Source organism: Carcharodon carcharias, chromosome 31 (genome assembly GCF_017639515.1).
Source record: "Carcharodon carcharias isolate sCarCar2 chromosome 31, sCarCar2.pri, whole genome shotgun sequence".
In the NCBI taxonomy this organism is placed as follows: Eukaryota; Metazoa; Chordata; class Chondrichthyes; order Lamniformes; family Lamnidae; genus Carcharodon; species Carcharodon carcharias.
The window spans coordinates 9,869,279-9,887,956 of NC_054497.1; the positions used below are offsets into that span (position 1 = coordinate 9,869,279).

General features: G+C 42.6%; 1 protein-coding gene across 2 annotated transcripts in view; it reads right to left on the reverse strand.

The window, feature by feature from the left end:
• aldh16a1 (aldehyde dehydrogenase 16 family, member A1) overlaps positions 1-18,622 on the reverse strand; it is a 60,544-nt gene extending 41,922 nt beyond the window's left edge. The window contains exons 1-5 of one of the 2 annotated variants that reach the window (XM_041177750.1): positions 18,492-18,622; positions 8,584-8,686; positions 7,176-7,302; positions 4,495-4,673; positions 1,042-1,119 (exon numbers count right to left, since the gene is read on the reverse strand). In XM_041177750.1, coding sequence (XP_041033684.1) covers positions 1,042-1,119; positions 4,495-4,673; positions 7,176-7,302; positions 8,584-8,686; positions 18,492-18,587 — 583 coding nt within the window. In that variant the 5' untranslated portion in view covers positions 18,588-18,622. The remainder of the gene's footprint in view (positions 1-1,041; positions 1,120-4,494; positions 4,674-7,175; positions 7,303-8,583; positions 8,687-18,491) is intronic. The other variant, XM_041177751.1, reaches the window with a different exon arrangement.
• Positions 18,623-18,678: the final 56 nt, after the last annotated feature.

Genomic DNA, 18,678 nt, shown 5'->3' on the forward strand with positions numbered 1-18,678 from the left:
TTTACATTCAAGTTAGTCAGCGTTGCTCAGTGAAGATTTCATTTCATATTCCTTTATATGAAAAAGCATAGCGGTTATGTCAATGGACTAGTAACCCAGAAGACTGGACTAATGATCCAGTGATATGAGTTCAAATCCCACCATGTCAGGCAGACTATTTATTAATTCAGGTAATAAAGAAAAATCTGCACTTAAAAAGCTAAACTTCCAGATTGTTGTAAACACCCAACTGGTTCACTAATGCCCATTAGGGAAGGAAATCTGCCGTCTTTGCCTGGTCTGGCCTAAGTACGACTCCAGACCCACAGCAATGTGGTTGACTCTTAACTGCCCTCTGATATGGCCTGGCAAGCCACTCAGTTTTTTTTTAATCATTCATGAGGTGTGGGCATCACTGGCGAGGCCAGCATTTATTGCCCATTCCTAATTGCCCTTAAGGAGGTGGTGGTGAGCTGCCTTCTTGAATCACTGCAGTCTATGTGGTGTGGGTATACCCACAGTGCTATTAGGGAGTTCCAGGATTTTGACCCAGTGACAGTGAAGGAACGGTGATATAGTTCCAAGTCAGGATGGTGAGAGACTTGGAGAGGAACTTGATGGTGGCAGTGTTCCCATGAATCTGCTGCACCCATCTTTCTAGGTAGTAGAGTTCATGGGTTTGGAAGGTGCTGTCAAAGGAGCCTCAGTGAGTTGCTGCAGTGCATTTTGTAGATGATACACACTGCTGCTACTGTTCATCGTTAGTGGGGGCTGTGAATGTTTTAAGGATGCGGTATCAATCAGGCAGGCTGCTTAACCTGGATGGTGTCCAGCTTCTCAAAAGTTGTGGGAGCTGCATTCATTCAGGTAAGTGGAGAGTATCCCATCACACTCCTGACTTGTACCTTGTAGATGGTGGACAAGCTTTAGGGAGTCAGGAGGTGAGTTATCGCTGCAGAATTCCAAGCTTCAGTTAAGCGCAATTATTGATGGAGAGCAAATGCTAGCCTTGCCAGTGGTGCCCACACCAGTGAGGGAATCAGAAAAATGCTAATGTCTTACCCATAGCTAGAGCTGGACAAATCTTCCAAGTCAGCAACATCAAAGGGAAGTTCCAGGGAACTATTGCCGCAACGACACCTGAATAGAGAGGAAAAGGGAAATGTATGTTACCGTATTTAATGTCAAAGTGCAATAAGGAAGCATCTTCAAAAAATGTGCAACTTTCCCTGTGCTGAATCATGACATTTTTGCATGCAGGTCTCATCATTGGACAAGGTTTATGCAACTTACCATAAAGGCAAGTCATTTAAAATGGTAAAGATGGAAGTAGTTGACACAGTGGATCAGAATCCAGCAAAAAACAGGGGTCTGACATCTCTGCCACCTGTAAACTCAAGATATTTTTACACAGTGGATGCTACTTAAGTTGTTAAATGTGCAATGAGTTTGGAGCTGTCCTAACTTCTAGTGCATGGCACAAAATGCACTTATTCAGCTGAATGTGACACACAGTTTTTCAGTATCATTCAGTGGTGCCCAAGGGAATTTGGCATGGAAAGTGGATTAGATCATGCAGGTACAGTGGGCATGCACTTTTAGGCTTAGTGTACAAAACTAGCCAAGCTTTACATGATCCAAGTGCGTTTGATATGTCAAAGTAGGCAACGTTTTATTTTGTATCTAACCCATGCTGTGGCTGACCTAGGAACCCTTGATGGAGCAGTGCAAAAGATGATTAATGGTGCATCTAAATTATGTTTTACCCAGATTGTGAATGCAAGATGGGGCAGTGTAGAGGCAGCTAACTAATCTGTGCTGTACCTTCCCTGGGAGTGTTTGATGGGGACAGTGTAGAGGGAGTTTTATTCTGTATCTAACCCCGTGCTCTACCTGTCCTGGAAGTGTTTGATGGGGACAGTGTAGAGGGAGTTTTATTCTGTATCTAACCCCGTGCTCTATCTGTCCTGGGAGTGTTTGATGGGGCAGTATAGAGGGAACTTTACTCAATAATTCCATGCTGTACCTTCCCTGCAAGTGTTTGCTACTGGTGCCTATGTGGAAAGTGAAAATTTAGATTTGTTGGTGGGGTGGGGCGGGTGGAAGAGACATGACCCAGCTCGGCTCTGGTGTTCCTTTTACCTCATAAGCAAACCATTTGACAACAACTCCAAGCATGATGTGTGGTCACTTGAATTAGGTACCGTGCTGGGCTGCTGGCACTTGCACTGTACCTGAACAGAAGTCAGTGCCTTCAGCACGGGGGAGGAGGGGAACTTTTGGCAAAATTAAACCAATAATATTACAGCCGGTAACAGCTCACAAGTCAAGATGAGCCTCGGGAACTCTTGTTTCAGCCTCTCCTGAAACAATTATGTCACAAATGTCAATGCTGCTTCTGCTCTGCTCTCACAACTGCATTGACAACTATACCATATCCTTCCCACTTGCAACTGCTCCAAAGTTCAGTGCTTTTCACAATGTAATTTTCCATGCCAGGTAACCATAGCAGGTTTAACCCCATTTTGTGCTTTGATGAAGGGGAACTGAAAAGGATTTTGGAAGGGAGTTTCTGCCGATCTTTCCCAACAGTCCAACTGAAGCTCATTATTGAGGCTTGACATCAAATGCAAATTTCCAATCTGTTTTTCATTTAAACACTTTCAGTCTGCTGTCTCCACCTAGTGGTGCAACGGAATAATAAGGCAAACTTGTTGAGGCAGCCTTAACACAGAGGTCTAATTGGAATGAATGATGCATTTAAGTAAGAAGGAGCTTGCATTTTTACAATGCCTTTCATGACCTTGTAATGTCCCAAAGCACATTACAGCCAATGAAGAATGTTTTGAAGTGTAGTCACTGTTGTAATGTAGGAAACATGGCAGCCAATTTGCGCACAGCAAGATCCCACAAACTGTTGTAATGACTAGGTAAGAAATAAGAAATTGGCTGACTGACAGGAAACAGAGAGTGGTGATAAATGGTTGTTTTTCAGAATGGAGGAAGGTTTGTAGTGGAGCTCCCCAGGGGTCAGTGTTGGGACCTTTACTCTTCCTGATATATATTAATGACTTAAAACTGTGGTGATCAGGGCACGATTTCAAAATTTGCAGACAATACTAAGATTGGAAACATTGACAACTGTGATGGGGATAGTCATGAACTTCAAAAGGACATAGACATGTTGGTGAATTGGGCAGACAGGTGGCAGATGAAGTTCAATGCAGAGATGTGTGAGGTGATTCATTTTGGCAGGAAGAATGTGCAGCGACAGCATAAAATAAAGGGAGAAACTCTAAAGAAGGTGCAGAAACAGGGGATCGCAGTTTATTTGTACATATGTCATTAAGGATGGCAGGGCATGTTGAGAAAGCAGTTAATAAAGCATATAGTATATTAGGCTTTATTATAGGATCATTGAGTACAAGAGTAAGGAAGTCATGTTGAATTTGTGTAAGATACTAGTTAGGCCTCATCTGGAGTACTGTGTCCAGTTCTGAGCACCATACTTGAAGGATGTAAAGGCATTGGAGAGAGTACAGAGGAGATTGACAAGAATGATTCCTGGGATGAAGAACTGTAGCTAAGAGGATAGATTGGAGAGGTTGGGACTCTTTTCCTTGGAGAAATGACTTGATAGAGGCATTCAAGATCCTGAGGGGTATGGACAGGATTGGGTAAATAGTGAGAAACTATTCCCACTCAAGACAACATCAAGAACTAGAGGGCAGAGATTCAAAATAATTGGCAAAAGGAGTAAAAGTGATGTGAGGAAAAATCTTTTCATCCAGAGGGTGATTGGAGTCTGCAACAAACTTCCTGAAATGGTGGCAGAGGCAGGTTTGATCGAGGTATTCGAAAGGGAATTGAATTGCTATCTGAAAAGAAAGAACGTGCAAGGTTACGGAGATAAGACAGAGGAGTGGGACTAGGTAGAATGCTCTTTCAGAAAGCCAGTGCAGACCCGATGGGCTGAATGGCCTCCTTCTGCACTGTAAAGATTCTGTGATTGTGAGGTAAATTGCTATAGTGATGTTGGTAGAGAGATAAATATTAACCAGGACACCAAGAATACCTCCACTGATCTTCTTCGAAATAGTGTCATAGCTGAGAGGGCAGGCGAGGTTCCAATTTAACGTCTCATCCAAAAGATGTTACTTCTGACAGTGGCAGCTCTCCCTCAATACTGGAGTATCAGTCTGGGTTATGTGTTCATGTCTCTGGAGTAGGACTTGAACCCACAACTTTCTGACTCAGATGCAAGGGCATTACCCACTGAAAGGTTTGATGAAGCAACAGATCTCTTTTCAAAATAAAGCCTGTGGAATAAGTCTGATGAAAGGTCACAAATCTGCAAATTTAACTCTGTTTCTCCCTCAACAGATGCTGCCGGACCTGCTGAGCATTTCCAGCATTTTCTGTTTTTTATTTCTGATTTCCGGCATTCACAGTATTTGCTTTTTGGAGGTCTCTTTTCAAAATGGTTTGTGTATCTGTAGCTGAGCTCATACTGACCTACTGGCTTCCAGTCCTTCATTTCGACATCCATGAGCTGTGCCCAGCCAGCATGGTGATAAAAGTGTCGCACTACCAGCGGGATGTCACAGTCTCGTGACTCACGGATTGGCTTCCCATTGTCCATGCTCTCCAGCACACTCAGTAGCCTCTGATGCTTCTGAACATTTCTGGCAACACTGCGCAAACAAAACATCACACAGTGATCACTCTGGCGCATCACAAAAGGCACATCTCCACCATTCCAAAATATTTATTCTGAACATCTCCATGCAATAAAGTCTGCAAGTCTAATATTCACAGTGCTGACAGAGGTTGGAGTTTTACTAATTTTGTTTAATAGAAGCATGCAGTAATGGTTCTAACCAATCTCATTCATTAAGTTAAAACATTGTACGCCCCGGAGGGAAAATTGAAATACTTCCGTACCTGTTATGACACATGCGTTAATCAGCAAGAATCTCAAATGGTAGAAGCCAATTATTTCAGCACTATTGCAGACATTGCAGCCTCATTCTGCACATCAAGATTGCAAATGAATGGATGTAACAAGTAATGTCCTCCTACTAAAGAATATGCCAACAGCATTCTAGGCATTATTTTTGTCGTTGTGTCAAAGAATGGTGCAGGACAGGAGGCCATTCAGCCCATTCAATCTACCTCAGTTCTCCTAAAGACCAATCCAGTTAGTCCCACTTCCCTGCTCTTTCGCCATATTACTGCAATATTTTTTCTCATTCAAACGTACACCCAATTCCCTATTGAAAGCGACTATTAAATCTACTTCCACCACCATATAAGGTAGTGCATGTCAAAGGATAACTACTCAATGCACAAAAAAGCTTTTTCTTCTTGTTACCTATAGTTCTTTTCCCTATCATCTTCGATTATCAACCCTGCAAATCCTGGAAAAAGTTACTTACTCAGTCAGAACTCTTCATGATTTTAAACACATTTATCCAATCTGCTTTAAAAAGAACTCCAACTTCTCCAGTCTATCCATGTAACTGCAATTCCTCAGTCCTGAAACCAATTTTCTTACTCTGTGAAGAGTAACAGACCTCCTGACTCCCAAAGCCAGTCCACCCTCTACAAGGCACAAGTCAGGAGTGTGATGGAATACTCTCCAATCATCTGGACGAATGCAGCCCCAACAACACTCAAAAAGTTCGACACCATCCAGGGCAAAACAGCCTGCTTGATTTGCACCCCATCCACCACCTTAAACATGTGCTCCTCCACCAGCAACACACAGTAATAGCAGTGTGTACCATCTACAAGATGCACTGCAGCAACTTACCAAAGCTCCTGCAACAGCACCTTCCAAATCTGCAACCTCTAACATCTAAGGACAAGGGCAGATGCATGAGAACACCACCAAGACAGACACCATCCTGACTTGGAAATATATCGTCATTCCTTCACACTCACTGGGTCAAAAATCCTGGAACTCCCTCCCTAACAGCACAGTGGGTGTGCCTACATGACATGGACAGCAGCAGTTCATGAAGGTGGCTCACCACCACCTTCTCAAGGGCAGTTAGGGATGGGCAATAAATGCTGGCCTAGCTAGCATCGCCCACATCCCATGAACGAATAAAAAAAAGTCAATGTCCTGCTTTAGCATTGCTAGGGATCATTGGGGTTATGGCTGGAATTCTGATCAACCATACATGGTGTGTGCCGTATCTGCCAAATGTACTTGTGATGTTGTACAAGTTTACTATAACTGTTGGTTGCACCTGTGATGGTGCAATCCAGCCACGGGATCACAAGTGCAGTCAGTAACTTAGCACAATGAATAATCAGCTCCAGCAACCCAACTGGATGTTCCCCAACAGTTCATTATAGCAAGACTACAATATGTATCCAACAACCTCTCCACCTGTTAGTCAGGCCTGTTAGTTGGTGTCTCTAGTTAATAGATTAGATTTATTAAGGCTCACTATCTACCCAGGATTGAAAGCCAGTTGTACGACTGGGACTTCATAAAATGGCTGAGCACTGAAATGTTTCTTCCTACCTGACCAATAAAAATAAGTCACTTCCAAAAGCCCATTCATGAAAATAGTGCGGAGACAGTACCGAAGCTGAGGAAGTGACTAAGACAGTGCCCATGAGAAGCTGAAAGTGAGAAAAATCTTTTGCCCAGAAAGCAGAACCAAATCCCAGAATGCTGATTTTCTTCCAGAAGGAATTGGATAAACACTAGTACGAAAGCAGATTACTGCAAATGCTGGAAATCCGAAATAAAAACAGAAAATGCTGGAAATGCTCAGCAGGTCCGGCAGCATCCGTGGAGAGAGAGGCAGGAGTTAACATTTCTGGTCATCACAGGCGTGAAACGTTAACTCTGCTTCATTGTCCACAGGTGCCGAAGGGCATGCTGAGTATTTGCAGCATTTTTTGTTTTTATAACTGAATAAACACTCTGATATCAACTGGACTGAACAAAGTCACTGCTGTTGATCTGTTGACATCTGAGCCTCAATTGCAGCAGAATGTTGTATCAATTGTGTACTGTGGTCATTACGAGATTGCCCGAGCTCAATTTAAACCAGCACCTCTGCTGTGAGCAAAGGAGAATTGGCAACCCCATCAATCTGGACTGAATTCAAACCAAAATCTCACACTGTGATTTAGTTATTTACTGAAACAAGGCACAGAGCATCATACCGTACCTGTAGAGATGCCTCGCTCTCACATGACATGGCAGCTTGCTCCAGGACTCAAAAGCCTTCTTTGCCGCATTAACTGCTAGTTCTACATCTGCTTCCTCACCCTCGATGGTAGTGGCCAGAGATTCTCCTTGCAGAGATAAAACACTTTGAATAAAAGGTGATGCCCCAGTTGGGTATTAACATAATAACAGGAGGTTATTCAGCCCCTCTGCCATTCAATGAGATCATAATAGCTTATCCATGTTGTAGCTCCATCCATCTGCCTTGGTTCCTCATCACTTAATACACACGGCCAGCAAAAACTTATCAACCTCAGATTTAAAATGTTTAACCGAGCTGGCAACCACTGCTTTTTGTGGGAGTGAGCTCTACACTTCTACCACTCTTTGCATGAGGCAGTGCTTCCTAACTTCTCCCATGAATAACCATGGTCCCATTTTAAAGTTATCTCCCCTGGTGCTAGACTCCCTCACAAGGCGAAAAAAAAAGTTCTCTTTATCTACTCCATTGATTCCTTTTAAAATCCTTATTTAATCACTAATAAGAAGACACAAAGACCATGTAAGAACTGGATTTGACATCTGTTCCTGTACCTCAGCACATTCTGCTACTGAAACCCTCACCCATGTTTTTGTTGCCTCCTGGATCAACTCCTCTAATGCTCTCCTTTCTGTCCTTCCATTTTCACTCTCCCTAAATTTGACTTTGTCTGAAGTTGCTCATACCCTAACCTGCACTGTTCCTTTCACCCACTGCCCATGCCCACAGACCTACATTTACTTGGTACCTAGTATGACTGAAAGACAGCCACCTGTCACAACACTGCACTCCCTCAGTACTGTACTGAGGTGGCGGTCTACATTATGAGGTCAAGTCCTTACAGTGTGGGGCTTACATTCCACACTGCCTACTGTCACATCACCAGGGACAATCATATGCCACTCTGTACATGTATGGAGACTGACACTACAACTGACAAACTAGCTGTACAGTACCAGACAAGAATCCATTGTTCCTTATGGTCTGAACATCTCTTTCACCTACCATGTATTGTACATCAATGCAAACTGATGCAAAGACACGGTTAAGCTGTAAAAGGCCAAATTGCTTTGCTTTACCTAATGCACATACAGATACATGAGCCATGCACAATACCAGGAAGCAGTAAACTGTGGAAAATAATGGTGTTACGAAGCAAAGAAATCCTGTCACCCTGCACTAAGAGGAGCCTCAGTGTACCGACACCTTATTGCAGCCCTAAGGAATGGCTAAACCGTACCTGGTTGATGAAAGGGAGGCGAGCAAATGACGCTGACCATTTGCATAATCTCCAGTGACAAGAGAAGATGGAAGGGGAGGTGGGAAGCTGTGTTAAGCTTTTATTTGGAAAAAGACAAGCGCTTCTTACCATTAGCAGGGTTTTTTGATGCGGAGAACTTCCGGTTTTCAGGCTTCACCCATTTTCCTCCAATGAAATGACCGAAACATCGCTTGTGATAATCTAGCCAGGCCTAGCAAAGAGAAACTGGATTGAATGAAAAGATCTTGTCCTTCCCTCCAATGAACTACTCTTCTTGTCTTTAGACACCAAATCTGGCTGGAGTATAGGGCCATCAGCTGTCCTCGACCAAGTGACAAGCAAATCTAAGTGACGCCCACACTTCCCAGCAGGAATTACCAAATTGAGTTGAGAGGTAGAAAGGCAGCTGATTTTCAGAGGCTATTTTGATTGGCCCCCTTTGCCTCGCCGGAAGATGAGCCGACTCAGCACCAACCAGAAATGAGAATTCAGCTTTGAATGACATGCATTCGCAATGCCACATCAGAATGCTGCCATTACACACTAGGTGGGAGGGACAGAGGGCACCGAGATTATCTTGGGAGTGCAATGTACAAGTTCAACAATCAGGAACAAATTTTGGATTGCTATTCTTAACAAAGAATTGTGAACTCAGGCAGGATTCGCACCCCACAGCGGGGTGAATGCAGAGATGGGCAGGAACAAAGACTTGTGCGCAGCAGGCACCCAATTAAAATTGGTAAATGCTCTATTAAGGCCAATTGTTTGAGGGCAACTGTGCCCCCCAACCCCCAGCCCCCACCCCCCCCCCCGGAATGTCAGGGACTAGGCAAACCTGCCCTCTGTCAACAAGTTCAGGGAAAATCATTGCCAAGTGACTGCTTCCCACACCATGAGGGCTGCGACCCTCATCGGACCCAATCATTGCGGTTCCGGCTCAAAACCCAAAATCCTGCCCTTTGACTTGCAAACAAATGACTAACAGATAATGTTCACTCTTGTCTCATAATTTTTTTCTCTCTGATCACAGGATCTCAATTTGCTTAGTGATTGACTTCTGGTGATTTGGCGTAATCACTCATATGGCTACCAGATCAGAGACGGATTCTGCAGTAAACACAGAAGTCAGGGTGTGACAGTCTGAATTTTCTTTGGTGAAAGGTTTTCTTAAATCAATTATAGTTGTGGCCGATAACCCTAAAAAAGGAAAGGCACTACAGACCAACCCAAAATTAACTGAGATACAGGGCGATTTGGAGGTCTTGTCCCTGCCTCTGAGCCAGAAGCTCTGGGTTCGAGTCCCACTCCAGGATGTGAGGCCAAGGAAGGTGGCATTCATAACATGCCAATTAGGTTCAGTCTCAACCTCTAAATCCTTCCAACAAGCATTAATGGCAGGCAGTAAGATTGGGAGAGATTCCTGGCCAAGTGATGAAAAGAAAGTTGAAGTTTCCACCATCACTATCCATAGCTCCAATCTACAACATGCATGCAAAAGTGCATGTTGCCATAGCAACTCGCACTCCATGAGTGAACCATAACCCATCACACTACCACCACAAGGTGATTTTCTGTCTCACAAATACTACATAGCCTTTAGGCTCCTTTAACACATCATCCCTGGCACTGAGCTAGTCAAGTGGTCAATTCACCAGTCTGATGACTGATGCAGTTGGTAAAGCAGAGTTATTTTAAAATTCCAGGGGGAAACTTTAAACAACTGTCATAACCAATAATTTTAAGGGTTTTTTTGAGATGTAACTCTAAACCAGGAATCGGGCCACTAGTTGGGAGGTTTTACATTAAACTAAATGAAACATTTTATTAATTTACACAGGTTAAAATATGTGTACACATGGCTACAAATTACTACTATCATGACTTTTAACAAATTCCTGAACTAATCTCCGTTAAGGCAACAGCAACCCATAGACTTAAAAGAACACTAGGCAAAACATTTTCACCTTACGAATTCAAAATGAGGTTCTTTTCACTGTGGAGCCAATTGGAGGCTTGCAACTGCCTTTTGGTCTTACATTGCCTCTGCCTGCACACCCGAAAACTACTGAAGTTATGCCTACCACCACTGATTGAATTCAAATCCTCATTGTCTCATCAGTCTCTTTGAACCCCACCTTTTAGCAATGAAACCCCTTTCATAGCACCAATTTTATTAGTAATATAAACATATTGCTTGGTATCTGTTAGAAAGGTGTCAAGTTTTCATCCCACTTCTTGAATTCTCTATTCAAAAAATGCAAACGCACGCTATCTCTCTTACACATCAAAACCTAGTACATATCAAAGCACCCAGGTTAGCTGGCTTTAATCCAGTTAAGAAAGACCGGCAGATTAAACGTCTATTTTAAAAGAAAAATATTTTCCACAATATTATATACATTAATAGCTTCATGGCAATCAGCTTTGGCACCATAAAAAGGAAGGGACTTTTACACAATTAAAAACACCTTCACCAATTGCTTTTTAAAAACCATAAACTGATGTGGAAAATAAAGATAAATTGCTGATAGGTTTATATACCCCAAGGAACAAAAGATTTCAGATAAACAATGTCCCCTTGAACTACAAGTAACTCTTGGGGCAAGAGTTAGCCAAGAGTTCAAACCATCTAACTAGTCTGGAATTTACAACGTGTGTAGTTCCAAAACCTGAAAAGGTAAGCTCACTGAAATAAGTATTTAAAAGCTGCAGTGAAGCTTTCAATATATTGAACTGAAGCAGTCCATGTCCAAATGCAGCAAGACCTGGACAATATACAGACTTGGGCTGACAAGTGACAAGCAACATTCGTGCCACACAAGTGCCAGGCAATGGCCATCCCCAACAAGAGAGAATCTAACTATCGCCCCTTGACATTCAATGACATTACCATCACTGAATCCCCCACTATCAACATCCAGGGCATTTCCATTGGCCAGAAACTGAACTGGACTAGCCATATAAATGCTGTGGCCACAAGATTAGGTCAGAGGCTAGGAATCATGCGACGTGTAACTCACCTACTGACTCCATAAGACATAGGAGCAGAAATTAGGCCATTCAGCTCATCGAGTCTGCTCTGCCATTCAATCTTGGCTGATAAGTTTTTCAACCCCATTCTCCCACCTTCTCCCCGTAACCTTTGATCCCCTTACCAGCCAACAACCTATCTATCTCGGTCTTAATTACACTCAATGACCTGGCCTCCACAGCCTTCTGTGGCAATGAATTCCATCGATTCACCACACTCTGGCTAAAGAAGTTTCTCCTCATCTCTGTTCTAAAAGCTCTTCCCTTTACTCTGAGGCTGTGCCCTCGGGTCCTAGTCTCTCCTACTAATGGAAACATCTTCCCCACGTCCACTCTATCCAGGCCTTTCAGTATTCTGTAAGTTTCAATCAGATCCCCCCTCATCCTTCTAAACTCCATTGAGTATAGACCCAGAGTCCTCAAACTTTCTTCATATGTTAAGCCTTTCATTCCTGGGATCATTCTCGTGAATCTCCTCTGGACCCTCTCCAGGGCCAGTACATCTTTCCTGGGATACGGGGTCCAAAATTGCTCACAATATTCTAAATGTGGTCTGACCAGAGCCTTATAAAGCCTCAGCAGCAAATCCCTGCTTTTATACTCTAGTCCTCTCGAAATAAATGCCAACAATGCATTTGCCTTCCTAACTACCGACTCAACCTGCAACTTAACCTTAAGAGAATCCTGGACTAGGACTCCCAAGTCCCTTTGCACTCCAGATTTCTGAATTCTCTCCCCATTTAGAAAATAGTCTATGCCTCTATTCTTCCTACCAAAGTGCATGACCTCACACTTCCCCACATTATATTCCATCTGCCACTTCTTTGCACATTCTCCTAACCTGTCTAAATCCTTCTGCAGACTCCCCAAAGCCTGTCCATCATCTACAAGGCATAAGTCAGGAGTGTGATGGAATACTCCCCACTTGTCTAAATGAGTGAAGCTCCATCAAAACTCAAGAAGCTTGACACCATCCAGGACAAAGCAGCCAGCTTAATTGGCACCCCATCCACAAACATCCACTCTCCCCACCACCAACGCACAGTGGCAGCAGTGTATACCGTCTATAAGATGCACTGCAGAAACTCACCAAGGCTCCTTAGACAGCACTTTCCAAACCCATGATCTCTAGGAGGGCAGGGACAGCAGATATATGGGAACACCACAACCTGGAAGTTCCCCTCCAAGTCACACACCATCCTGACTTGGAACTATATCACCGATCCTTCACTGCCACTGAGTCAAAATCCTGGAACTCCCTCCCTAACAGCACTATGGGTGTACCTACACCACATGGAGTGCAGCGGTTCAAGAAGGCAGCTCACCAACACCTTCTCAAGGGCAACTAGGGATGGGCAATAAATGCTGGCCCAGCATTTGTTCAGTGATGAACAAATAATAAAAAAAATTCAATTTTTAAAGTGAAAACCTGATAAGTTGCCACAGGGTACTCAGAAGGTAGCCCAGGGGCTAGATTTACAAGCGACCAAAGTCCAATTTAATTCTCCACTCAAATAGTTTCTGCCTTACATATTTGCATTTTACAAATAATTTGCATTTAACTTTCAAAGTAAAAACTTGAGTCAGCTTAACTTGAAAATACAAGAGGAAGGACCAAGGTAGGAACACACACATTGTACATTGGTTTTAAACACAGAACATGTCACTACATCATAAAATAACTAGGGTTCTGAACTGCCGCAAATATTAAATGAAATGCAGATATAGCACCTCTAATGTAGTAAAATGTCCCAAGCTGCTTCACAGGAGTGTCACCAAACAAAGTTTGACACCAAGCAACTTATGGGGATAGAGCGGATGATCAAAAGCTCTCTCAAAGACGTAGGCTTTAAGGAGCGTCTAAAGAAGTAAACAGAGGTCAAAAGACAGAGAGGTTCAGGCAGGGAACTCTAGAGCTCAGGGACTAAGCAGGTAAAGGCATGCTCAGAAAAGGTGAAGCAACTAAAATCGAGGATGCATAAGAGGCCAGAATTGGTGGAGTGCAGAGACTGCAGAGCCAGAGGAGTTTACATAGACAGGGAGGAGCAAGGTCATGGAGAGATTTGTAAAGGAGGGTGGGAATTATAAAATTTATATGAAATCCTTTGTTCATTGTGGCATATAAACCTATCAGCAATTTATCTTTATTTTTCCATCAGTTTATGGTTTTTAGAAGAGCAATCAGTGAAGGCGTTTACTCTAGATAATGTGTTTTTAATTGTGCAAAAGTCGCTTCCTTTTCATGGTGCCAAGGATGGTGAATTGACCACTCGACCCATTTAGTATGTGTTAAAGGAGCCTAAAGCTAGCTAAAGGCTTTGTAATATTTGTGAGACAGCAAATCACCTTGTTGTGGTGGTGGTGTGGTGGGCTCCAGTTCACCTAGGGAATGCAAGTTGCTATGACAACATGCACTTTTCCATGCATGTTGTAGCCTGGAGCTATGGATAGTGATGGTAGAGAATTAAACTTTATTTCCATCTATGGCTGACCAGGAATCTCTCCCACTCTTACTGCCTGCCATTAATGTTTGTTGGAAGGATTTACAGGTTGATACTGAACCTGTTTGGTGTGTCATGAATGCACCTTCCTTGGCCATACATCCTGGGGTGGGACTCAAACCCGGAGCTTCTGACTCAGAGGCAGGGATACTACCCACTGCACCATAAGACCTCCAAATCGCCCTGTATCTCGGTAAAGGTGTTACTTAGGTCAGCAAGTACAGGAGTCATGGATTAACGGCACTTGATGCAAGTTAGGATATGGGCAGCAGAGTTTTGAACGACCTTAAGTTTATGGAGGTTGGAAGATGGGAAGTCAGCCAGAAGTGTGTTGGAATATTCAGGTAACAAAAGCATAGATGAGCCCCAGATAATTATTTAATTAAAGTTAAAATTAAGGAGTCTCAGGACTATGCAGCTCCAAATATTTTTAAACTGTAAAAGTAAAGCAGAGACTCTACTGGTTACTTAAGTCCTTTCGGGATGGAAAGCTAATGCAAGTGAAAATGGACTGTACAAAAATGTATTATTACAATTTACAGAATGTATACTGTACAAGGACATGAACTAATGCTGAATTCCCTACACGCTTACTTCAGCCAAATGGAGAGATTAGAGAACCTCGGGAGGGTCTCCTCCTTAGAGCAGAGAAGGTTAAGGGGAGATTGAATAAAGTTCAAAATCATGAGGGATTTTGATAGCAGGAAGTAGAAAGTCATTAATAAAGGTAGGAGGTTTAAAATAATCAGCAAAAGAACTAGAGGGGAAATGAGAATTTGTTTCACAAAGTGTGATTAAGATCCAAAGCACACTACCTGAACAGGTGGTGGTATCAGATTCCATAGAAACTTTCAAAAAGTAATCAGGCATGTATTTGCAAAGGACCAATTGGCAGGGTTATGGAGGAAAAACTGGGGTACGGAAATTCACTGGACAGCTCTTTCAAAGAGCCAGCACAGGTACAAGGAGCATAATGCCCTCCTTCTGTGTTGTAAGATTCTATAATTCTAAACTTGGCAAAATCAGATGGGAGTGGATCATTCAACTCGAACTGATGTTATTCTATTCTTAGCAAGTCTCTGATCTCAGTGTCTTATAAGATGGATGTACAAATCACACTTTCCTCCTTACAGCCCTATTATACCCAAGACTTTTAACCAGTGAATTCCCTAGGGCCTTGCTCATAGTTTGCTGGAGGGGGCAGTAAGTCTTCGAACTAAGATTGGTGCAACAAGCCAAAATGGCAGATGGACCTGAATGTCTTGTGTCATGGCACCACCAATGATGGGAGGACTGAACAGCCGGTGTTGCAGTGAATCTTACTCCAAGCTAACAGAAACAGTATTTGTAGGTGTTAACTGTCACCAAGCCATGAAAAATAAATAACATATGCATGTAGATATATGCTGTATATATTCACAATATATACAGATATAATTTTAAATTTCTCAAAGACAGAAACATAATTAAGATAGAATAATTACAACTGGAGGAGGAACCAATGTTTATTTTACTCCTAATATAAAGATCTCATTCGGAGGTCTTTGTGGCACAGAAGCTCCGGGTTCAAGTCCCATCCCAGGACTTGTCGGCCAAGGAAGGTGCTTTCATGACCCAGACAAACAGGTTGAGTATCAGAGTTGACATTTCGAGTCCTCATGACCCTTCGACAGAACTTGAGTTCGAGTCTTTTCTTCTCCGCCGATGCTGCCAGACCTGCTGAGTTTTTCCAGGTAATTCTGTTTTTGTTTTGGATTTCCAGCATCCGCAGTTTTTTTGTTTTTGTTTTTATTTAGGTTGGGTATCAGCCTGTTCCGAAAAAGTCATATTGGACTCGAAGCATTAACTCTGTTTCTCTCTCCACAGATGCTGCTAGCCCTGTTGAGCACTCTCCAGTACTTCTGTTTTTATTTTTAATCTCCAACATCCGCAGTATTTTGCTTTTATATTAGGTTGAGTATCAACCTACAAATCCTTCTAACACATGCCAAGAGCGAGCGGGAGAGATTGCTGGTCAGCCCACGTTGTCATGAAGATATAATAATGTTATTGGAAATTATTTTAAAATAGAGCTCTAATGGGGTCTGTGTCAATGCGTGTGTCTTAATTGGATTAAAGCCAGCTAATCTGGGTGCTTTGATGTATAGTAGTTTTGAGATGTTAATTAGATAAACGTAAGGAGGGTAGAAAGTAAAATGTAAATCTGCATTTGTTAAAAGAAACCATTCAAGACTGCAGGTGAAATCTTATACCTAGCTAGAAGACGCCAAGCAATGTGTTTATTTTTTTCACTTTATTAATAAAATTAGTGGGATGAAAGGATGTTATTGTTGGAAGACATAAATTTCATAGTCTAGTGATACAATGGAACATTTACATTCAAAGAGAAGGATATGTATAAAGGAGAAAGGAGATTGTGTGTAAGTTAGAGCCATTTTAAAATCCAACAAGTGTAAGAATCCTCCAGCCTGTAAGCCTCAAGCTGTTGTCTGCAAGGACTGAGAGCTAAAAGAAACTCATTTTGAATGTGACTGCCCAGGGTGTGCTCTGCCAGGTGTCTCTTTAAATTTACTGCTGTCTTAACAGGGGTGTAACTGAGAGTCAGATTAATTAGGGGGTTTTTGTAGTTATTATAGTCGTAATTTTGTGGATGTATGATGTGCGTACAATCTTTCTTGTATTAATAAATGTTTAATTTTGTTTTATAAAAAACCGAGACTCGGTGTCTTATTACTATCGAATTCAAAGCCTACATCTCGAAACGTATAAATTGCAAAAGTGGGTTATGACAGTTGTTTCAAGTTTTCCTCTAGGATTTGAACAACTCAGCCTTTACCACTGGCTGCATCATAACAACGTGATGGAAAGAACGTTGGAGCCTCTACCATTACTATCCATAGCTCCAGACTACAAAACATGTGCAAACAGCGCATTTGCCACTAAGATTCCAAGTGAACTCCAACACCTCACCATGTAGATCTCAAATGCCCAAAATCTCCCATCTCCTGGGGTGCATGTTAGGATTCCAGCTGCAATTAGCAAATAGTCTCATGAAGGAAAGCTCTGTCGGCTATTTATTCCCAGTGAAATACTTCCCTGTATTTATTTAGTTTCAGGATAATCAAACTTCTGCAGAATCTGGAGTATCATAAATGACCACAGTCCTCTCATTGTCTTGTGACCAGTTCACTTATTAACCAATTAAAATAACAAGGGCTGATGAGGCACAGCATGGAGGGCATTCCATGCCCTGCCTCCTTCTGACCAACGACTGGAAAGAATCTGGAATCAAAATTAACTGAACTACTGTAGACCGAGCAATACTGAAAGATGAAATTCAAAGAGTTTTAATAAATAATTCTAGTCCTTCGCAATCCTTCCAAACTGATCCAATTTACCATACAAATAAGTTGTGAGAAAAGCATTTTCAAAGCTTTCCATCTAACATTGCGCCTTCTGTAGATGTGTTTTCACAGAACACTCCCCCAATTAGTCAAAGTGTAACAACAGCTGCTTGTTTTTATATGGCTTCTTTAATGTAAACATATCAGGCAGCTTCACAGTAGATGTTTATGAAGGTAATTCCAGAGCTTTGGGGCTTGGCATTTAAAGAAGCAGTCACCAATTTGGTGTAATTAAATTCAGGGATGCACAAGAGGCCGAATTTAAAGGAGCATAAATAGTTTGGGCGGTTGTGGGTCTGCAGGAGTATCAGGCATGACTCAGTTGGCAGCACACTTGCTCTCTGTGACTGAAAGTTGGGAGTTAAGTTCCATTCCAAGACTTGAACACAAAACTCAAGGCTGACGTTCCAGTGCAATCACTGAGGGAGCACTGTATTGTCGGAGGTGCCATTGTTCATAGGAGACATTAAAGCGAGGCCCCATCTGCCCTCTCAGGCAAGGGATCCCACAGCACTATTTTGAAGAAGAGCAGGGGAGTCCTCCCTGGTGTTTCGGCCAATATTTATCCCTCAACCAACATTACAAAAAAAAAAACAGGATACCTGGTCATTATCACATTGCTGTTTGTGGGAGTTTTGCTGTGTGTAAATCGGTTGCCATTTTCCCTACATTACGACAGCAACTGCACTTCAATTTTTAAAAAAAACTACTTCATTGGCTGTAAAGTGTTTTGGGACGTCCTGAAGATGTGATAGGTGCTATGTGAATGCAAAGTCTTTCCCTATAATGGCAAGAAGACGTCATCATTCAATCTTCCAACTCCAGTTGGATCAAGCTATTTGCAGGGAAGCTGTGCAATCATGCTGCAGCCAAATCTATTACCTTCAGGACATGTGGATAGGAACTGAAATTTTTGAAAGGGGATCTGCAAAGCTTCATTCACCTCCCGCCCCTTCAAAGTTTACTTGAATCTGACACACGTGACAGCAGACCCGGGGCAAAGTTCACTGGGCACAGCCTTGTAACCAGCTTCAATAAAAAAAGGCAACAAAAAAAAAAGAAAAAGGACACCGTTTCTCACCTGGGCGTTCTTGGGGGTCTCGGGGACTGGTCCATAGCTCATGGTGCGGAAAATGTCACTGACATGCACCTTCCCCGTCGCAGCGCCAGCAGCCATGACACCTTCCAGCAGCAGCACCGCCGTCAATCACCTGGGTTACTTCCGCCGGAAGGAGGTCAATGGCTCGGCGTGCCCAACCCAAACCAAG